This window comes from Oncorhynchus tshawytscha, linkage group LG04, assembly GCF_018296145.1.
Source record: "Oncorhynchus tshawytscha isolate Ot180627B linkage group LG04, Otsh_v2.0, whole genome shotgun sequence".
Taxonomy (NCBI): Eukaryota; Metazoa; Chordata; class Actinopteri; order Salmoniformes; family Salmonidae; genus Oncorhynchus; species Oncorhynchus tshawytscha.
Window position 1 is genome coordinate 25614898 of NC_056432.1, and position 24415 is coordinate 25639312.

At 41.7% G+C, this 24415-nt stretch overlaps 1 protein-coding gene across 1 annotated transcript in view; it reads right to left on the reverse strand.

The window, feature by feature from the left end:
• LOC112248416 (transmembrane protein 132C-like) overlaps nucleotides 1-24415 on the reverse strand; it is a 196302-nt gene that overhangs the window by 151532 nt on the left and 20355 nt on the right. Inside the window, exon 2 of the mRNA XM_024417419.1 lies at nucleotides 13621-14509. Within this exon, the coding sequence (XP_024273187.1) occupies nucleotides 13621-14509 (889 nt within the window). The remainder of the gene's footprint in view (nucleotides 1-13620; nucleotides 14510-24415) is intronic.

Sequence of the window (24415 nt, forward strand, 5' to 3'; positions counted from 1 at the left end):
TACTCACGTTGGCTGCGGTGAAGGAGAGTCTGCAGGTTTTGGTAGCGGGTTGTTGTGGTGGCACTGTATTGTCCTCAAAGCGAGCAAGAAGTTGTTTAGTTTGTCTGGGAGCAAGACATCATGGTCCACGACTGGGCTGGTTTTCTTTTTGTAGTCTGTGATTGACTGTAGACCCTGCCACATACCTCTTGTGTCTGAGCCGTTGAATTGTGACTCTACTTTGTCTCTATACTGACACTTAGCTTGTTTGTTTGCCTTGCGGAAGGAATAGCTACACTGTTTGTATTCGGTCATGTTTTTGGTCACCTTGCCCTGTACACGACTGTGATTATAATCGAAGAGAATTCTGATCTACCCCCCCATCACTACTTCCTATACCCTGGCCTTAGTTGGCCATACTGATACTCATACTGAGTACACTGCTGTCGACCAGTCATACATCAGAGGGGTGAGAATTGAGACAGCATTCCCTGATATGGATGAGGAAGATAGTTGAGCTGCACCACCATCACCACAGGGTGCAGAATGTAGTGGGCAGGATTTGAGCGTGCAGGACTAGGTTACTTTGTGCCTGATTCGAGTCTTAAATTAAAAGGGACCAAGAATAAACCCCATCTAAAGGCCTGGATTAGAATAAAGGTTTAGAGCAAAAGCTGAGGATATGCCTTTCTGTGATAGGAATTGAAAGAGAGGGACTGTGTTACTGAAGCATTATGGGTCATGCTGTTGTATAATCAAAAGTAAAATCTGTCCAGGAAAAACGTAAGAAAGCTAATTAACTCACAAGTCAGCCACAGTCCACCACGCACTACCACAGCCCACTCACCTGCCCACTCACCTGCCAGCATTCAAACACACTCGCCCTGAAGTTTTAGTAAAGACCTGGCATCTCTGCGAGTCCCTTCCTCCATTCCCCTCCTCTGAGCATTCTCTGAGTCATAGTATCCTGCACCTGCTGATTTCTTTTTCAGGCCATCGCTGCATACATTAGTTCACTGTCCATCAGCACACATAATGATAATGTGCTTACTGATGCATTGCCTTTTAAAGATGAGGCAAATTTATTCTCCCTAAGTAGTTCATGCTTTTGGCTTTCAGAGTGTGCATCCGGTCCTGCGTGTACACCCCCCCCCCCCCCACACACACACACACACACATACATACACACATTCACTGAGCAGACAGGACTGTACAGCAGTGTACTCAATCAGGGAAATTGATTGGGGGAGGTATTTGCCTCTTCAACAACAACAAATGGTGTGCCGACACGAGCACAGTGGAAGTCTCGGCCCATTGCTCACCCATCTTGGAATACCTGATGGTCAAATGCCAACCCTTTTACCTCCCAAGAGAGTTTTCAGCTGCTATTGTGACTGTTGTATACATTGTAACTCAAGACCAGATGAATAACAAGCTGGCACTTAACGAACTGTACAAGGCTATAAACAAGCAGGAAAACTTGCATCTGCAGGCTGCGTTATTTGTTGCTGGCGATTTCAATTCTGTGTCATTAAGACACGTGATGCCCAACTCCCATCAACACATCTACTTCACCACTAGGGGAGATAAAGTCGTGGACAACTGTTATTCTACCACAAGCATGCATACAAGGCCCTCCCTTGTCCCCATTCGGCAAACCAGATCATGACTCCATACTCCTGCTTCCAAGCAGAAGCTCAAACAGGATGTACTCGTGACTCGCTCCATTGCGAAATGGTAGACAGAATCAGAGCTTATGCTACAGAACAGGGGCGGCAGGTAGCCTAGTGGTTAGAGCGTCGGACCAGTAACCGTAAATGTTGCAAGATCAAATCCCTGAGCTGACAAGGTAAAAATCTGTAGTTCTGCCCCTGAACAAGACAGTTAACCCACTGTTCCTAGGCTGTCATTGAAAATACGAATTTGTTCTTAACTGACTTGCCTAGTTAAATAAAAAAAAAATTTTTTTTTTTTAAGACAGCTTGCTAGTGCTGATTGAAATATGTTCTGAGACTCCACCGATAACATCAATGAGCTAACCACTGGCTTCATTAGGAATTGCATTGGTGATGTTGTCCCCACAAGTATTCAGCCCAGACGTGAAATTGAGCTCAGGTGCATCCTGTTTCCATTGATCATCCTTGTGATGTTTCTAAAACTTGATTAGAATCCACCTGCGGTAAATTCAATTGATTAGACATGATTTGGAAAGACACACACCCATCTATATAAGGTCCCACAGTTGACAGTGCATGTCAGAGCAAAAACCAAGCCATGAGGTTGAAGGAATTGTCCGTAGAGCTCCAATAGAGGATTGTGTCAAGTCACAGATCTGGGATGGATACCAAAAAATGTCTGCAGCATTGAAGGTCCCCAAGAACACAGTGGCCTCCATCATTCTTAAATGGAAGATGTTTGGAATGCTCGGATATAACTTTTCAGATAGATTATTATCCGATCAATTAGTCTTCTATTAATGAATTATTCTTTACCTTACATCAGTCTCATTTCAAATGTCGTCGAATTCTTGGTTAGCTGCACGAACCCAGCCTAAACTATGAATCATCCATACACAAATTGGCTTAATCATTTATTTACCAACTAAATAATCACAGAAATGCATAAAACAAACAAACAGTAGATATTGGTTACTTACAATGATAGGGAAGATCCCCTAGTGGACAAAACCGATATGACAGCTTGCTGGACAAAGGGAAGGGGGTGTGGACTGAGAAAGAACAGGAAAGACTAAATAGATCACTACACACTACACACTGGATAATTATTTTCATTGAAATGCTAATCCTTTGCACATGAACGCTCGCTCCTTTGGGAATGATTGCAAATCATATATTTACACCCATATGTCGTTGTCTTCTCTGTTGGAGAGTCAGTTCATCAGAGTCTCTGGTTACTCATGGTGGTTTCTAGATCGGCGGTTCCTGATAGTGTCTGTTGTAATGGATATTGTTCTTAGAGTAGATGTTTCGCGGGTTGTCGGTATTCACATCCCAGGTTAACAATTTCTAGCTGCAGACTAGTAATTGGTATCTATGATTTGCTCTTATTCTTTAGGGATCGATAGTCTGAGTTTAACCATTTCCAGCCGTGTAGCCAATGCTCCACGTGGTATAGTTTTGGTACTCAACTATTCGCAATCACAGGGCCTGCTGTGGGCTCACTTAGTCTTGGTACTCAAACCTGTGCCACCTCAGCATGCGTTGTCTGAAGAGGATTTCCTCAGGATAGGGTTGTATCCGTAACAATAGAAGAAGGTGGTTTCATGATGCCAGATCATGTCTGTGCTCACAGGGGTGTGGCCGCTGACTTGTTCAACTTTACAGGGAATACAATTCTCTCAAAATTAAAAGTTAACATCACATAATTTCACAAATAGTTTAATCTCTACTCATTCATTTTATACAACAATTAGATGCAAACACCATAATTGAGAAATGTGCATATTCAGAAATATGGTTGTATATTTCCTGTCCTTCGTGAGGTCACCAAATGAAACACACTCAACATAACTGTCCCTTAACTGTTATGGCTGCAATCCCACCAGCGGGATAAGTGTCATCAACAACCGCTGAATAACATAGCACTACATTCAAATATTACAATAAATATTTATATTCATGAAATCACAGCTTAGCCTTTTGTTAATCCACCTGTCGTGTCAGATTTTGAAATTATGCTTTACAGCGAAAGCAATCCAAGCGTTTGTGTAAGTTTATCGATCGCACGACAAAACATTAAGTACACTTAGCATCAGGTAGCCTTGTCACGAAAATCAGAAAAGCAATCAAATTAATCGTTTACCTTTGATGATCTTCGGATGTTTTCACTCACGAGACTCCCAGTTACACAACAAATGTTAATTTTGTTCCATAAAGATTATTTTTGTATCCAAAATACCTCCGTTTGTTTGGCGCGTTATGTTCAGAAATCCACAGGAAAGAGCGGTCACGACAACGCAGACGAAAATTCCACATAGTTTCCATAATGTCCACAATCCTCAATCCTCAGGTTGTTTTTAAAATATATAATCGATAATATATCAACCGCAAATGTCTTTCACAGTAGGAAATGGAAAAGCAATACCTATCCTAACTCTGTTGCACGAGCAAAACTCATGTGACCACTTGACGCGATGTTATCGTTCTGGCTCATTTTTCAAGATAAAAGCCTGAAACTATGTCTGGAGACTGTTGACACCTTGAGTAAGCGATAGGAAAAGGAATCTGGTTAATATCCCTTTAAATCGAGCAAAGGGAGGCTATGGAACATGGAGATTTCAAAATAGAGTCCACTTCCTGTTTTGATTTTCCTCAGGGTTTCACCTGCAATATCAGTTCTGATATACTCACAGACAATATTTTGACAGTTTTGGAAACTTTAGAGTGTTTTCTATCCAATACTAATAATAATATGCATATATTAGCAACTGAGACTGAGGAGTGTCCACGGACCCTTCCCACATTCTCACAAGTGGACATATAGTTTAATTTTCCCATTTTGGGGATTTAGGATTTTGGCCACGTGAAATCCTTTGTTCACTCTGTGGCCTCTCTCTGTATGAAAAGGGGAAGAGTGTCTCCGCCAGGAATTTACGACCGGAGATAACAGAACCAGGGTGTGGGAGAGAGTGAGAGAAGGGGAAGCCACGATCTACACCCAGAAAGGGCCACGTCATGACACTTCTATAGAGGTGGCTCGACAGGGTAGACTGAAGCAGTTCTTAAAACAGGCGGGAGACCATGGCAGCAGTTCCCTTTGTTGCCAGGAGATGGCAGGATCGTGAATGACCTCAGAGTGAAGGAGGCCAATCTGAAAGGTGATACCGTCAGTCATGCAAATCACAAGACCAGTTCCGAGAGGTTGTCTGTCCAGCGCATTAATCCTAAAGGGAGGATTAACAGGGATTAGTTTGACTCTTAACTGTTGTGCCAATTATTCGTCAATGAAATTTCCTGCAGCCCCCGAGTCCACTAGTCCCTCCACAAACTGAGTGACCCCATTAGCAGAAAGAAGAGCCGGGATACCAAACTGCCTTTTGGTAATATTCAAAAACGTAGAGGTGCTTACCTGGGCAGAAGTGGAGGGGTTGTGGTCAACCCCTCATGGGGAGCGAATTGGACAGCTAGTGAGTAGGTGGTTACTCTCTCCACAATAGAGGCACAGGTTCACACGTAACCTCCATTGTCTCTCAGCCGGCGTTAGAGGGGCGCGGCCGAGCTGCATGGGTTCGGGGCTATTGGACCGTGGTGGATGAGAGAAGGGCGTGGAAGAATCGCAGGCAATGGGCGACTGTATAGGGCTGCGGCCCACCTGTAGGTTTCCAATAGATATGGACATCCAGATGTATTGGTTTAGATCTGCTAAATTGCCTCTGCAGGCTAGTTCGGTCTGTTACTCCTGATTAAGACCCCTCCAGTACACTGCAAGGAGAGCTGGTTCACGCCATCCACTGCCGGCAGCCATGGTGCGGAACTCAAGGGCATACTCAGTGGTGGAGCGACGGCCCTGTCGCAGCTCACATAACAGGTCCCCGGTGTGACGACCTGAAACTGAATGGTCAAACACCTCCTTGAAGAGGGCATGGAAACGTGATTCAGAGGACAGATCAGAACCTTGAGAGGCCCACAGGGCTGTGGCACATTACAGAGGTTTTTCTGTGAGTAGGGAGGTGACGAAGTCCACCCTGTCTTTGTCAGAGGTGAAGTCAGCAGGGTGATTGCCTATGTACAGGTTACACTGAATGACAAATCCTTGACATTTCACTGGGGAGCCGTCGTATTGATTAGGCATGGATCTAGTGGAGAATGAACGAGAGGAGCCTGTGGCACCTGATATTGCTGAAGCAGGAATGGACTAGCGAAGGAGGTCGCAGAGTTCATCAATCCGTTCCTCCTGTCGGGCTAGACGTAGCTGCAATCCACTGAATCCATTTGTCGTTTTCGGTGAGGTATTCTGTAATGAACACAAGGGAGACAGAGAGCTGGTTTCAAGCGCAAAGCGCAGCAGCTGTTTAATGAAGGGGACCATAGGAGGAGGTAGGTAGCTGAGTCCAGGGGCAGGCAAAAGGTCATACATGGTAGGTTAAAAAATGGCTACAGTACTGGCAGGGAATATGCAAAAGGCGTTGTGAGTGAAGCAGGCAAAAACTATCATACACAGGAGGCGAGAAGGACGGGAAAAACCAGAGCTCTGAAAAAGTGCGTCTCAACAAACAAACAATACCTCACAGTGATGGGGTGCAAGGAACTGAACTAAATAGTGTGGGATGATGGCATGCAGGTGTGTGAACAGGTGATTAGAATTCCGGTGATTGGGATCTGGAGAGTGAGCTGGGGATCTAAGTGTTTGAGAGTGTGAGTTGGACGCAGACGTTACACACACACTTCCCTATTGCTCCCACAGGCAACAGCTCCAAGTTTTATTTAAATTTGTTTTCAGACAAATGTTTGTAAATTGTTCTTGGTAGAGGGCAAATTATTCAAACAAATTACGAGGGGAGAAGCAACAGTATTTATCTGGCGGTACAAGTAAACACAGACACACACAAACAAAATCAACATAATGCACAACACCCACATACACACAACCATGCACTGCACAATGCACACAGACATGCACACATACACAAACACGGTCTCAGTCTATAAAAACCTGAGACCCTCCTTGAAAGAAACATGTAATCAAGTGGTGTTATTCCATGCCAATATATTGATTCCAATATTGAATCAGTGCACTGTTTTCAATCTACCCTGAAGTCACTGCTGTCCCTGATGAAAGAGGCCATGCTAAGGACATCTAATGACACTTTTCTGATCACACAGAGGTTGTTTCAGAAGAACTTCTAAGACATGATCCTCACTTTATAATGTCTCAGCATATTGAGTTTCATCATGAAACACTGCATTGTGTTATTGAGCTACCTTAGATCTAATGCACATCTCCCTGTTCTAGATATTGTCTCTGCACTTGTTTGGATGCGGAGGCTACTTTAGATAATTAGACAGGAACATAGTAACCATCCTCTAATAGCAAGTCATTGTGTGACTCCCATCAATCTACGTCAAAATGCAAGCAATATGGAGAATCCATTGATGTTGATCAACAGTACATAGGCTACAAAGAAAGTCTGTTCGGCAGTTAGCATGCTGAGTGATTGAATTGCTTGTAAGTAGGGCACTTTTATTTAGTGAACTTGCCTTTCTTTATGATACTATATGCTTTTGTCCTGGGGAAAATATAATTTTAAATCTGTATTCTAGCTATTGTGGAAAATCTGATTTGCATATAAACCATCTAATACTGAGGGATAGTAAATTATCAATGACTTATAACCATACTAGTCTTACAATGATTGCTGAAAAGATATTATGCTAATGACTTCATGTTATGTATTACTTGCATTATGTTAATTGTCCTTCAATTTGTGGATGCTAGGCTTATTCCTATGCTTTTTTTTTTTTTTTTTTTTTTTTTTGAAAGGAGATGAATTGGCCCAGTTGCAGGAATCCAATACAGATAAACAAGATGAAATGGCATAATTGGACTTGATAGTGCAATCAGTTGTGTAGACATTCTGTTACTACCCACTCATCAATTTAACACAGCATGAAAATATCAAGCGAGAATCAACTATGAAGAATAAACAATTATCAGGCCTAATCCAGTTTAATCATATTCAGTCCAGAATGTTTATTATGGTGTACAGCAATGTTCCTCTGATTTCAAAACTTGTTCAAGTTGTTTAGATACATTACGGTAATTGCCATTGGTAATTGCAAATCTCAACACTGACTCATGTTAGCAGCATTGAATCAACCGATACTCATATTGAGAGTAACATTCAAAATGACGGACACTTTTGTAATTAAATACGGGGACAATTTCCGATCATGCAAAAATATACCATGGTGAAAAGAATTCTTCCTTTGGGACACTGGAAACAAGAGAGACTGTATATGTCTCAGCCTATAGAGAGTAATTTGTCATTCAGTGGTCATTTGGACTCTTAACAGCTCCAAGTAGTTACAGCTCAGGCCTTTGTGATCTGGTGGAGGAGATTGTTCCATCTGACACATGTAACACATCAGACAGATCTCAGGAAATTCCACGACATCTAAGCCAGCAAACCAAGGTAAAGGTGTGGACAAATATGTTTCTTCCAAGGGATAGATTGTCAAGTTTGATCACTTTTCTCTCCTGTTATTAAATAAGGTGAAGGTCAAAAAATCTGCACAATCACTTCACAATCCATATTAGATTCTTTCAATCTGGTTGTTTATGTTGTCAGTCTGAATTAACTTGTAAGTACACAAATTAGAGTAAAGATATAATCTTTCCTTCTGGGTTTTTAATCACCCATGGATCTTGGCCAGATCCGAACTTCCTTCTATTCCAATCACACTAGACATGTTGTAACAAGACGGAAATATTCAAGAGGGTCCAGAAATGAGGTGTCAATCAAACAACCCATTGGCTGGCTATGATTGTACTTGAGTTCTCATCTCTGGTTGCGGTCACAGCATGAGTCTCTGAATAAACATGGAGTTGAGGGAGGTGAAGATTGAGAGCGGGAATCAGAGGGTAAGGATAAAGTTGTTTACAGTACCACTGACAGGCTGTAATTACATTGAGCTTGATCTGTATACTGCTGAATGAAGTGGCTCATAGTAGGTTACTGTTTACTATGTAGAGAGACTACGGGCACTATTTTTGGCTGGCGGTAGGAAGGCACAAGTGTCAAACGCATGACACTTTGCAATTTCGTAATGTAAAAACTGGCACACTGCCATATATTTCCATCGCTGTCCATGAAACCGCTCGCATGTGCGGTGCGCATTGTAGAATGGTGTCATTTGTGTGTAGACCTACCACTGTGTGCACGTTGCTGCGCCTAAAATGTGAAGAAATAATAGTTTATGAAGATTTTAAGCTAAAAATTCTGATCTGTTCCATCAGCCTTATTAATTGATACGGTGTATACCTCCACTACACTATTTTCATATGCATTGTGGGGATTAAGAAGTGAGTATACACAATGCCCACTGACAAATAAGTGGGTATATGGCGTATAACTGCATATACCCTTCACAACACCACTACTTACACCAGGTTCGGTAATTTACCTGTCTCAGCTCTCCTGCGCTGAGTTTGGAGGGGAGGAAATATTTGAGGTGTGTCCTTAAAAACGTGTGCACAACTAGGGATATTTAAGACCGACCAAAAGTTGGTCTTAGCAGTAACGCATTTGGTTATGCCATTGATTTTGCCAGCGGAGGTGCACACACAGTACATCAACAATGTTTTATTAAAATATCACAAGCAGCAAAACAGTCGACAGACATTCTTTTTTTATATATTGTACATTATCTTTGTCCAGCTCCTGTGAAACATTTGGACTCATTATGTGTGATGCCCATTGCATGAAAGGTGTCAAAGAAGCCTGTTTAGGAACATCAAGATATTTAAAAAGGCTGCTTATGGTTTTTCATTGATCATTTTGTAAAAATGCTATGGACCTAACTGTTAATCGCGGGAATTCCGATTGCTGTCCATGGTGCTGAATCCCCTTGTAGACTATATTTTCCTCTTTGTTTGTTTACCTTTCACATGGGAGTCACTACTGGCCATATCAAAGGCGATGGAAAGCTATAGCTGTGTATATTTGGGTCATTAAACTATGAGTGAACATTCCCTCTCTCTCTCTTTATATTGGATAATTTCCCAGCTCCTGTAAAATGTTGGAAGTGCGTAAAACTCTCCATAGTCTACGTTGTCTTAGGCCCAATGTTATACGCCCACAGAGAGCAATAATGGTGCTTGTAACTGTATTTAGACATAGCCTATTTAAAACAAGTTGTTGTTTCATTTTATTAGAATTTGATTTGAATTATTCACTGTCTTTTTAGTTCTTATCAATAGTTATTTAATCTTGATCACGGACAACATTTGGACAACATGATCACGGACAACATATACTTCCATATTGAAGCCATGCAATTACTGTTCAAAAACATTTTGTTATTTTATTTTTGTAGGCTATTTAACAAACTAGTCTATAACAGACTAACATTCAAATTGCCATTGATGACAACGCAATACATAAAATACCATAAATAAACAACTTAAAGCAACCACGTACAGTTGAAGTCAGAAGTTTAGATACACTTAAGTTGGAGTCATTAAAACTTGTTTTTCAACCACTCCGGTTAGCATATCTACTTTGTGCATGACACAATAACTTTTTCCAACCATTGTTTACAGACAGATTATTTCACTGTATCACAAATGCAGTGGGTCAGAAGTTTACATATACTAAGTTGACTGTACCTTTAAACAGCTTGGAAAATTCCAGAAAATGACATCATGGCTTCAGAAGCTTCTGATAGGCTAATTGACATGATGACTCCTTGCTGTCCCCAGTCCACCTGGCCATGCTGCTGTTCCAGTTTCAACTGACCTGAGCCCTAGGACCATGCCCCAGGACTACCTGACATGATGACTCCTTGCTGTCCCCAGTCCACCTGGCCATGCTGCTGCTCTAGTTTCAACTTCCACCTGACTGTGCTGCTGCTCCAGTTTCAACTGTTCTGCCTTATTATTATTCGACCATGCTGGTCATTTATGAACATTTGAACATCTTGGCCATGTTCTGTTATAATCTCCACCCGGCACAACCAGAAGAGGACTGGCCACCCCACATAGCCTGGTTCCTCTCTAGGTTTCTTCCTAGGTTTTGGCCTTTCTAGGGAGTTTTTCCTAGCCACCGTGCTTCTACACCTGCATTGCTTGCTGTTTGGGGTTTTAGGCTGGGTTTCTGTACAGCACTTTGAGATATCAGCTGATGTACGAAGGGCTATATAAATAAATTTGATTTGATTTGATTTGACATCATTTGAGTCAATTGGAGGTGTACCTGTGGATGTATTTCAAGGCCTACCTTCAAACTCAGTGCTTCTTTGCTTGACATCATGGGAAAATCAAAATAAATCTAAGACCTCAGAAAAAAATGTTTGTAGACCTCCACAAGTCTGGTTCATCCTTGGGAGCAATTTCCAAACACCTGAAGGTACCACGTTCATCTGTACATACAATATTACGCAAGTATAAACACCATGGCATCACGCAGCCGTCATAGCGCTCAGGAAAGAGACGCATGTAATTTTTCCAACAATTGTTTACAGACAGATGATTTCACTCCTAGAGATGAATGTACTTTGGTGCGTCAAGTGCAAATCAATCCCAGAACAACAGCAAAGAACCTTGTAAAGATGCTGGAGGAAACAGGTACAAAAGTATCTATATCCACAGTAAAACAAGTCCTATATCGACATAACCTGAAAGGCCGCTCAGCAAGGAAGAAGCCACTGCTCCAAAAACACCATAAAAAATCCAGACTACGGTTTGCAACTGCACATGGGGACAAAGATCATTCGGGGGGAAAAGGGGGAGGTTTGCAAGCCGAAAAACACCATCCCAACCGTCAAGCACAGGGGTGGCAGCATCATGTTGTGGGGGTGCTTTGCTGCAGGAGGGACTGGTGCACTTCACAAAATAGATGGCGTCATGAGGGAGGAAAATTACGTGGATATATTGAAGCAACATCTCAAGATATCAGTCAGGAAGTTAAAGCTTGGTCGCAAATGGGTTTTCCAAATGGACAATGACCCCAAAATTGTGGCAAAATGGCCTAAGGACAACAAAGTCAAGGTATTGGAGTGGCCATCACAAAGCCCTGACCTCAAGCCCATAGAACATTTGTGGGCAGAACTTTTAAAAAAGTGTGTGGGAGCAAGGAGACCTACAAACCTGACTCAGTTACACCAGCTCTGTCAGGAGGAATGGGCCAAAATTCACCCAAATAATTGTGGGAAGCTTGTCGAAGGCTACCTGAAACGTTTGACCCAAGTTAAACAATTTAAAGGCAGTGCTACCAAATACTAATTGAGTGTATGTAAACTTCTGACCCACTGGGAATGTGACGAAAGAAATTAAAGCTGAAATAAATAATTCTCTCTACTATTATTCTGACATTTCACAATCTTAAAATAAACTGGTGATCCTAACTGACCTAAGACAGGGAATATTTACTTGGATTAAATGTCAGGAACTGTGGAAAAAATGAGTTTAAATGTAGTTGGCTAAGGTGTATGTAAATCTCCGACTTCAACTGTATTTAGCCGTTCTGATTGGCCAGTGAGTGGTCAAGCCTCAACACAACTTCAACTTGTTTTTTAATCAAAACCCAGCCTGTTTGCGCCACCACTTGCTACTATGCCCATATTCTGGTTGTGAAAATAGTACAAATGAGACACCATGCAGCCAGTGGTGTTGGAAGTTGAGGAACTGAGTACAGAAAACATAATAACGTTGTGTATAAAGAGATCTAAGTATTTTCTTGTCCTGCTGATTGGGCATGACACATGTACACACGAGGACACTCTTATCACCTAGTAACATGCAGAGGCCTGAAACCAAAGGCCTCTCCATATCTGAATCTCTCAGCTGGCCAGTACAGACTGGTAATCACAAAATACACTACTGCCAAATATAAACACTACAGGCTAAGTCTGTGTGACCAGTTTTTTATTAATGGGATAAAAAAAAGAAGATTATTTACAAACTTGCCATTACCTCATCTCACCAGAATAAATATCTGGTGATTAAATGTTATGTTCTAGTTTTCTAGATTATAATTTAGATTTCATGTGAAAGTCAGAGATCGCTGAGAGAGATATTCAACATCAAATCTAGACTCTGAGAACAATGGAATATATTGGACATTTATGACAACTTGTCCTCTATTTCCATGGTTCAGGATGAGAAAGGTATAGTGTAACTAACTTAAACTAGTTTCAGCATTTCCATTCACCTACTCAGAAAACAATCCAATCAGCCAGTTGGCTTGTTTTCATTTACACAGGTTGACAAATTGGCTTGACCCTAAGGCACGACATCTCTTATGGTTTATAAATGTTCCCAACCAGTGTGATTAAGATCAGGCTTGCAGTCATTACGCTAATGGAAATGCATTTTAATTAATGACATCCTCATTTGCATTGTGTGTTAATTATCTAAATCACTTAATCTCATCTGCACATTCTAATTACAATTTACAGCTTCAATGAATCTGACAATTTTTCTGAGATAGAGATGCTCCACTCCCTGTTTTCACTGAGTTATATAAGCTTGGCTAAAATGAGTAAAGTAACTTTAATTTTGGAGACCGCAAAAACACTGAGATAACTTTATAATTAAATCAGAACTAACAGCCAAACTGCCAAATGTTACACTTGCCATATACTCCTTGCTAATTGATTTACAACCAGGGTGTTTTAAATTACAACTGTTGTTTTATTTCTTTACCTACTTATTGTTCACCTAATACCTTTTTTGCACTATCGGTTAGAGCCTGTAAGTAAGCATTTCACTGTAAGGTCTACTACACCTGTTGTATTCAGCGCATGTGACAAATACACTTTAATTTGATTTGTATTACAAAGAGTTGTTCATTTCTCAAAGTCTTCACTCTTTAATACAGCATTGCAGAGACACTTTGTATGAAGATATGCACAGGTCTACTTATGAACCTTTAATATCAGAGCATGTACAGTATTGTCTTACCTTAGAGTGAACATTTCCACAGGAGAGAAGGCTGAGGCAGTGATGAAGGCAGAGACAGTGTCCCTCTGCCTCATGGGCATGGCTGGCACCATGACCAGGAAGTTACTATCCAGCCTGTGTTCAGTCAGGAAAGGAGTGGCAGGGATCTGGTACAGACGCACACTGCCGATCCTCCTCATGGGGGTGGAGGTGGATGAGCCGAACAGACCCTCCTGATCCGAGCGGATGGAGTTGCCTTTCCGGGCCTCCTCCGAGTGGCACTCCCCTTCCTCTGTTGACTGTAACATGTAGTAGAGCTCCACGGTGGTTCCCTCGGCCAACTCTATGGTCCTTTGACGCCCAGGCACTACGCTGGGGGGGCTGAACCAGCCAGCCAGGGGCTCCAGCTCAGCTACACACAGCCCCAGTTCCCCCTTCAGCTGGCAGGTGCCACGCACCTCCTGGGTCTCATGGAAGGCAAACATGCGTACGCAGGGCAGCTTGTCGATGGCGCTGTAGTCGTCCCAGTCCCTGCCGGCCACATAGAACAGCACTTGGACCCTGGGCTTGGCCAGGTAGATCCTTTCCTGAATGATGAAGGTCTGAACCTTCCAGTTGAAGGTGAACATGGAGGACGCCACAAAGGCTCCAGGGTGCTGGATGAGCTCCGGGGGGACAGGCTGCTCCACAGAGAGGGGTCCATAGCTGGCGTTTACTGAGGGCATGCTGCGGGCCTGATAAATGAAGAAGGGCTCTGTCCGCGACAGCAGGCTGGAGTTCCTCATAAACTCCTGGTTGGCCTCCTTCAGGAAGAAGGCAGACTCTGCGTTGACCACCTGGTAGTTGACAGGCAAGTAGGTGGGGATGGACGAAAACCTCTGCAATCCCTCCAAGACTCGACAGTCTGCTACTACAAGACAGAAAAGAAGGGCTGAGTCAGGACAAGCTCAGACAGTGCTTGCTTGTTCTACATCCTGTAAATTTCCTCTAAAGCTTCCCTCAGGTAAAACTAGAATGGCCATTTGGACTGGAGTTTAACAGACAGACCTGATAGAACTACACACAGACAGCAGAGATGACAGTGACTAATGTAAGCTACTGTCAGGCCTACTTTACAATACATTTAATTATGTTGTAGATGTAATTTCATGGTGTACGGTTATTGTAATGTTTTGATATTCTTAAAATGAAGGAAACTAACTCCATGAGTCAGGACCATTGCACATTACATTACTATCCATATATGTTCTCATTTTGTAATAAAACAACAATAATAATACATATTGATTTGAAATTCACAAAGACCGAAATGGTCACATTTCTGGGAAGCACATCTGGAATAACCACATCATAAGTTTTGGTCAATGATATTCTACTTAGAGCTAGTATCCTTTTCATGCTTTGCTGCCCCCTCCCCCGCTCCCTTCATGTTGGCTGCACCTAACATTCAAAATATTCTGCTCTGAAAACGGAGTGAGATCCAATTATATTGAACCTCTGGTAAATCAATCTTTCAGCTGAGCTCAGCTCATGCTCCAGATGGAAAGGAAAATATGCAATATTCTAGTGTGAGAACAAAGAGTACTGCACAAAGCCAGAGAGGTGCCGACGGAGAGTAGAGGCACCAACACAGACGACACCAACAGTATGATGACAAGATTATCAACACGGCTTATGATAAAACAAGAACAAGTAAACATTTAAATATGTATAATGTTCATGAAAAGCTCAGGTATAATTATCATATTGCAACTCTCATGAAAGATTACTTTAAGTAGATGTATGTATGTACCTACAATTCACTGTGTTAAAGCTGAAATTCTGCACTTTTTCGGGTGACCCGATCAAATTCACATAGAAATGTGAGTTATAAATCTGTCATTCTCATTGAACCAAGTCTAACAAGCGGCAGATCTGTTCAATGTGCGCTATTTCTATGCTTCCTGTTCTTAAATTTGTTTTTTGCATCTTTTACCTTCAGTTTTGTACGGCAGCTTCAAACAGCTGAAAACAATATTTTCGGTTATTGAAAATATGTTTTAGGTGGTAAAGTGATTTTCTACACTATACACTGCTTGTTTTGTCACAAACTGAAATTAGGCAAACTATTCGAATTTTAGCAACCAGGAAATGGCAGAGCGATTTCTGAATATATCACCTTTAAATAAGCAAGATGTACATGAACATACTGTATGAATGAATGTAATCATTGGAGTTTATGTATGTAATGTGGAGTAATCATGAGTTGTTTCTGGTGGGCCATTGTTAACAGGTCCCACTCCATGATGGCCTGTGTGATGAGGGAGAAAACACTACACTGGTAAAAAGGTTTTAATCACCCAAAGAGTGGGCTATGACCTTCCTTTTAAGAGCAATCTGCTGTGATTACTACACCCCTCCCCCCACCCGCACAGCACACTTCCATCTTCAACGTTTGCTGGGAGAGGATTTCATTCCTTAGCACAGCCTTGTAAATCAATGTCCCGACAATTTACAAATCAGCCAGGGATTTGTGATTCATGGCGCCCACTGGACCTCGGCCCTGTCTGGCCCATGGAGGCAGCCTGGAGGTCGTGAGGGATGCAGCCTACCTACCTCTGCATCTGAAGGGCAATACAACACTGTTTAGCTAAGGGGCTTGCGTTGTTTATTTTAGGGACTCTCTCTCTCTCTATATCAGCTCCACTTAAACATCACTTAGCTGTTATAACAGAAGACAGAGACCATTGAACAATACTATACCGCAGTGTAATTTGTTATTTTTTGAACATACTCGAGAAGTGTTGTTTGTACACAAGAAGCATTGTTGCAGATGGTACGACGACATTAACAAATGAAAGGCTTGATAGTCCAGCAAGAGCAATAAAAGATAGAACAATCAGGAACAAAGTCTCCTCCTATGTGGTCCCATGGTGGCAATGTTTCTATTCGCATTTCAGGTTGCTGTCTCAATCCAGCAAGCCTTATAAGACAAAGCACTTACTCCAAAGGCTTCAGCATTTCTCTCATGTCTCTACCATAATGATATTTATCGTCTGTGCTTTGCAGATGCCATAACACACTTGAGAAGGAATTAAATGTCCCTTTGTGCCTCACATACATAGGCTAATGCTTCACATAGAACACTGTTAAGTGCACGTATACACATCTACGAATGGGATCACTCGTCTTCTCAGTCAATCGGCCTGTTTTTAAAGTCAGTCAGATTTATTCCCTTGTTTAACAGCTGTCAAATGACCATTTTCTAACCGTTAGTCACGCTGTATTGACAGTGAATGACAAATACCATAGACTGCGTGGGCAACATTTTGGTGTCTATGGAGTCAACAAAAGTCTGAGATATTTTCAAGAGAAGAATTACCTGTCAATGTTAAGCGTTATCACAGAGATTAGCTATGCAGTGTGTGCTGAAAGGAAAACCTTTATAGACTTAATATATTATTGCGAAGTTGACTGAATTTGTTGTCCCCCACATTGAAATCGTGGAAGGGACTGTGGAACTGGCTCCGTCTGTTAGTACATTCATACATTAGTCACACGCGATATCTAAGGCAGCACTTGGGTGAATGATGCATCTTGCCATAGCAATCGGCGATTGGCCAGGTGGTGGCACTATAACAAGAGATTGAAAATGCAAACTTTAAAAGGTCACGCTCCTCACACCGTTTTGACCTAAATTCATGAAATTCAGTACATAGTTCCCTCTCCTCACAAGGAACACATTTGCCTCAGGGACCCATAAGGTCCGCCATTATGTATTTTTTGTTATACTCTTCGAGCACCGAATGACCGATCTGCACAAAACTTGATATTTGGAAACTATGGACAAAGGTCTCTCAAAAATATTTTACAGACTAGTACCTAAAACAACATGGCCGCTATTGACAATAAACATTCAGGTGGGTGTGGTCTGGCACGTAAAAGCATATAAATCTGTCAAGGATATTCATATTGTAACACAATTTGGTACACATGTTGCAAACAGTGTCAAGACTCAACATATGCAAGAAAATTCATATCGACCACACGGTGGCAATATAACGGCACATGTTTACAGTACCAGTCAAAAGTTTGGACACACCAATTCATTCAATAATTGGTTAAAAAAATGTACTATTTTCTACATTGTAGAATAATACTGAAGACAAAACTATGAAATTACACATATGGAATCATGCAGTAACCACAAAAGTGTTAAACAAATCAAAATATATTTTATATTTGAGATTCTTCAAAGTAGCCACACTTTGCCTTAATGACAGCTTTGCACACTATTGGCATTCTCTCGACCAGCTTCATGAGGTAGTCACCTGGAATGCATATAAATTAAACAGGTGTGTCTTGTTAAAAGTTCATTTGTGGAATTTCTTTCCTTCTTAATGCGTTTGAGCCAATCATTTGTGTTGTGACTAGGTAGGGGTGGAATACAGAAGATAGCCCTATTTGGTAAAAGCAAGTCCATATTTTGGCAAGAACAGCTCAAATAAGCAAAGGGAAATGACAATTCGTCATTATTTTAAGGCATGAATGTCAGTCAATACGGAACATTTCAAGAACTTTGAACGTTTTTTCAAGTGCCGTTGCAAAAACCATCAAGCACAATGATGAATGAGGACCGCCACAGGAAAGGAAGACCCAGAGTTACCTCTGCTGCAGAGGATAAAGTTCTTTAGAGCTTACCAGCCTCAGAAATTGCTGCCCAAATAAATGCTTCAAAGAGTTCAAGTAACAGACACATCTCAACATCAACTGTTCAAAGGAGACTGCATGAATCAGGCCTTCATGGTCGAATTGCTGCAAAGAAACCATTACTAAATAAAACCAATAAGAAGAAGAGACTACTTTGGAGAAGAAACATGAGAAATGGACATTAGACTGGTGGAAATCTGTCCTTTGGTCTAATGAGTCCAAATTTGAGATTTTTGGATCCAACCGCTGTGTCTTTGTTAGATGCAGAGTAGGTGAACGGATGAGTGTGGTTCCCACATGAAGCATTGAAGATGGTGTGGAGGTGCTTTGCTGGTGACACTGTCAGTGATTTATTTAGAATTCACGGCACACTTATCCAGCATGGCTACCACAGCATTCTGCAGCGATACGCCATCCCATCTGGTTTGCGCTTAGTGGGACTATCATTTGTTCTTCAACAGGACAATGCCCCATCACACCTCCAGGCTGTGCAAGGGCTATTTGACCAAGAAGGAGAGTGATGGAGTGCTGCATCAGATGATCTGGCCTCCACAATAACCTGACCTCAACCCAATTGAGATGGTTTGGGATGAGTTGGACTGCTGAGTGAAGGAAAAGCAGCCAACAAGTGCTCAATATACACTACCTTTAAAAAGTTTGGGGTCATTCAGAAATGTCCTTGTTTTTTTAAAGAAAATCTATTTTTTTTGTCCATTAAAATTACATCAAATTGATCAGAAATTCAGTGTAGACATTGTTAATGTTGTAAATGACTACTGTAGCTTGAATCAGCTGTTTTTTAAATGGAATATCTACATAGGCGTACAGAGGCCCATTATCAGCAACCATCCCTCCTGTATTCCAATGGTACATTGTGTTAGCTAATCCAAGTTTGTCATTTTAAAAAGGTTAAATTGATCATTAGAAAACCCTTTTGCAATTATGTTAGCACAGCTGAAAACTGTTCTGCTAACTAAAGAAGCAATAAAACTGGCCTTCTTTAGACTAGTTGAGTATCTGGAGCATCAGCATTTGTGGGTTTGAGTACAGGCTCAAAATGGCCAGAAACAAAGACCCTTTCTCTGAAACTCGTCAGTCTATTCTTCTGAGAAATGAAGGCTATTCCATGCGAGAAATTGCCATGAAACTGAAGATCTCGTACAACGCTGTGTACTACTCCCTTCACAGAACAGCACAAACTGTCTCAAACCAGAAAAGAAAGAGGAGTGGGAGGCCCCGTTGCACAACTGAGCAAGAGGACAAGTACATTAGAGTGTCTAGTTTGAGAAACAGACGCCTCACAAGTCTTCAACTGGCAGCTTCTTTAAATAGTACCCGCAAAACACCCGTCTCAACATCACCAGTGAAGAGGTAATCCGGGATGCCGGCATTCTAGGCATATTTGCAAAGGAAAAGCCATATCTCACACTGGCCACTGAAAAGAAAAGATTAAGATGAGCAAAATAACACAGACACTGGACAGAGGAAGATTGGAAAAAAGTGTAATGGACAGACGATTCTAAGTTTGAGGTGAGACGCAGAAAAAATGAAAATATGCTGGAGGAGTGCTTGACGTCATCTGTCAAGCATGGTGGAGGCAATGTGATGGTTTGGGGGTGCTTTGGTGGTGGTAAAGTGGGAGATTTGTACAGGGTTAAAGGGATCATGGAGAGTCCAGCACAGTCACCATATCTCAACCCTATTAAGCTGTTGTGGGAGCAGCTTGATCGTATGGTATGTAAGAGGTGCCCATCAAGCCAATCCAACTTGTGGGAAGTGCTTCAGGAAGCATGTGGTGAAATATTTTCAGATTACCTCAACAAATTGACAACTAGAATGCCAAAGGTCTGCAAGGCTGTAATTGCTGCAAATTGAGGATTCTTTGATGAAAGCAAAGTTTGAAGGACACAATTATTATTTCAATTAAAAATCATTATTTATAACCTTGTCAACATCTTGACTATTTTTCCTATTAATTTTGCAACTCAGTTCATGTATATTTTCATATAAAACAATGACATTTCTAAGTAACCCCAAACTTCTGAAAGGTAGTGTATGTGTGAACTCCTTCAAGACTGTTGGAAACGCAATCCAGGTGAAGCTGTTTGAGAGAATGCCAAGAGTATGCAAAGCTGTCATCAAGGCAAAGGGTAGCTACTTTGAAGAATCTCAAATATAAAATATATTCTGATTTGTTTAACACTTTTTTGGTTACTAGATGATTCCATATGTGTTATTTCATAGTTTTGATGTCTTCACTATTATTATACAATGTAGAATATATTAAAAAATAAGGAAAATCCCTTGAATGAGTAAGTGTGTCCAAACTTTTGACTGGTACTGTATATCTATTGATCTGTTTGACTCACATGCTCAGGGACATGAGTAACTGACCCACACAATATCTCAGACCCCACTGGCCCAATTTTGACTAAACTTAGGTGAATGATATGCTTTGCCATAGAGATCCGGCATTTACAAAATGGCCCAAGAGGGGCGCTATAGTTATCAACTGTATGTATGTCAGTCACACACGATTTCTCAGAAACCACTGGCCCGATTTTGATTAAACTTGGTTGAATTATCCGTAATTTACAAAATTATACTGAATGGCCCAAGGGGGTGCTACATCATTGTTAAATGATGCCTTGTTTAAATTTCTGAGGACCATTCTAGCCATTTGTGAACATTTGATACAAAAGAAAGAAGAAGTTAATTAACCTTATTACAATTACAAGCACGGCCAAGATCTCTCAGAGGGAGCTCATTAACAAACATAATTTTTATTTGTTTGTGACCGAATTTAGCAGTAAGATTTCTAAACTGAGAGGACAAAAGTTTAAAGGAAGAAAAAAAGGGATGTTATAAATTCAGACTCCCTAGAACGTAAAAGTCTTTGCAGATTATTGAATTCCATTCAAAGCACCAGCAACAAATGGAAGCCCTGTGTGACCACATGAAATCTACCAATAAAAAATAGTTATGAATTTGACATGTGTATTCAAAAGCAGATAGCTACATTCCTCGATGCAATCTTTGTGAGGCAGCTTTGTAGAAAGACAAAGCCATTCTATGCTCATTGTAAAATAACATGCTGGAGATAGATTAATTGATGTATGTAATAAAGGAGGTTGGAATTGTATGTTTACAACAAATACACAAAGCACTGAATGTGTTTTTACATCAGAAAATAATTCTGAAACCTTTTACACAATTTTTATCTTAATAAAAGCAGCTTGAAGCCACCAACCTATGAGTAGTTCATTATGTGACTATGTGGTAGAGTAACTGCAGCATATTGTAGTCTACAATATGCTTACACCCATAGACAACTGTGAGATCCCATTTCCCAGGCACTGGGTATTTGTATGCAAATCTCTGATGGAATCAGTCTCTGGAATTGGCTCAGAATTTATAACCTCAAAAAAACAGAAAACATCAAGAGTGAAAAAGGAAATAAAGAAGGATGGGAAAACTTTGAACCCAAATCCATAGTAACCAAGAGTCAGCATGCCAGTGCTTGGAATGAAAATAAATCATGTACATTGAGTGCACAAAACATTAGGAACACCTGCTCTTTCAATGAAATAGACTGACCGGGTGAATAAAGTTGAAAGCAGTGGTGGAAAAAGTATCCAATTGTCATACTTGAGTAAAAGTAAAGATACCTTAATAGAACATGACTCAAGTAAAAGTCACCCAGTAAAATAGTACTTGAGTAAAAGTCTAAAAGTATTTGGGTATAAATATACATAAGCCTAGTGCAACTAGTAACCATTGCAAGATCGAATCCCCGAGGGACACATTCCAACACTCAAACATAATTTACAAATTAAGCATGTGTGTTTAATTGTCCTGTATTAGTGGACCAATATAACCGTCGATAGCACAGGCATTTTTTTGGTTTAATGAGTTACTGTATGTATGATACTAACAACTTTGTTGTCTTTCTGATACAATGTATCAAGTTCTCTCAATACCTTGAAAGTTGAATTTTTTCCCCTTCCTCTCTGGCAATTGAGTTAGGAATGATGCCTGTATCTTTGTAGTGACCCCCTTTACTCCACACACAGAGATGGTTACAAAACTCTCCCTCGCCCTTCACTTGGCAAATCTGACCATAATTCTGTCCTCTTGATTCCTGCGTACAAGCAAAAACTAAAACAGGAAGCACCAGTGACTCAGTCAATAAAAAAGTGGTCAGATGAAATGAAATGATGAAATGTTTTCCAGGACAGACTGGAATAAGTTCCGGGACTCTTCCGATGGCATTGAGGAGTACACCACATCAGTCACGCTTCATCAATAAGTGCATCAATGACGTCATCCCCACAGTGACTGTAGTTACATACCCCAACCAGAAGCCATGGATTACAGGCAACATTTGCACTGAGCTAAAGGGTAGAGCTGCCGCTTTCAAGGAGCGGGACTATAACCCGGAAGCTTATAAGAAATCCCGCTATGCTCTCCGGCAAACCATCAAACAGGCAAAGCGTCAATACAGGACTAAGATTTAAAAGTACGACACCGGCTCCGACGCTCGTCGGAGGTGGCAGGGCTTGGAAACTATTACAGACTCCAAAGGGAAGCACAGCCGATAGCTGCCCAGTGACACGAGCCTAACAGACGAGATAAATTACTTCCATGCTCGCTTCGAGGCAAGTAACACTGAAACACGCATGAGAATATCAGCAGTTCCAAAGGACTGTGTGATCATGTTCACCTCAGCCTATGTGAGTGAGACCTTTAAACAGGTCAACTTTCACAAGGCCGCAGAGCCAGACGGATTACCAAGACGTGGACTCCGAGCATGCGCTGACCAACTGGCAAGTGTCTTCACTGACATTTTCAACCTCTCCCTGTCTGAGTCTGTAATACCAACATGTTTCAAGCAGACCACCATAGTCCCTGTGCCCAAGAACACCAAGGTAGCCTGCCTAAATGACTACCGACCTGTAGCACTGACGTCTGTAGCCATGAAGTGCTTTGAAAGGCTGGTCATGGCTCACATCAACACCATGATCCTAGAAACCCTAGACCCACTCCAATTTGCATAACGCCCCAACAGATCCACAGATGATGCAATCTCTATTGCACTCCACACTGCCCTCCTGTACTCCCTGTTCACCTATGACTGCACGGCCAGGCACGACTCCAACACCATCATTAAGTTTGCTGATGACAGTGGTAGACCTGATCACCAACAACAAACAAGACAGCATATAGGGAGGAGGTCAGAGACCTGGCCGTGTGGTGCCAGGACAACAAACTCTCCCTCAACGTGATCAAGACAAAGGAGACGATTGTGGACTACAGGAAAAGGAGGACCGAGGACACCCCCATTCTCATCGATGGGGCTGTAGTTGATCAGGTTGAGAGCTTCAAGTTCCTTGGTGTACACATCACCAACAAACTAACATGGTCCAAGCACACCAAGACAGTCAGGAAATGGGCACAGCAAAACCTATTCCCCCTCAGGAGACTGAAAATATTTGGCATGGGTCTTCAGATCCTCAAAAGGTTCTAAAGCTGCACCATCGAGAGCCTCCTGCCTGACTGGTTGCATCACTGCCTGGTATGGCAACTGCTCTGCCTCCGACGGCAAGGCACTACAGAGTTTTTAGTTTTTATTTAACTTGGCAAGTCAGGTAAGAACAAATTCTTATTTACAATGACGTCCTACTCCGGCCAAACCCAACGTGGGGTAGGGTAGTGCGCACGGCCCAGTACATCACTGGGGCCAAGCATCCTGCCATCCAGGACCTCTATGCCAGGCGGCGTCAGAGGAAGGCCCTAAAACATGGTCAAAGACTCCAGCCACCCTAGTCATAGACTGTTCTCTCTGCTACCGCACGGCAAGCGGTACCAGAGCGCCAAGTCTACGTCCAAGAGGCTTCTAAACAGCTGCTACCCCCAAGCCATAAGACTATTGATATTATAATCAAATGGCTACCCAGACTATTTGCATTGCCCCCCCCTTTATTACGCTGCTGCTGCTACTGTTTTTTTCCCTAACTTTATTTAACCAGGTAGGCTAGTTGAGAACAAGTTCTCATTTACAACTGCGACCTGACCAAGATAAAGCAAATCAGTGCGACACAAACAACAATGCAGAGTTACACATGGA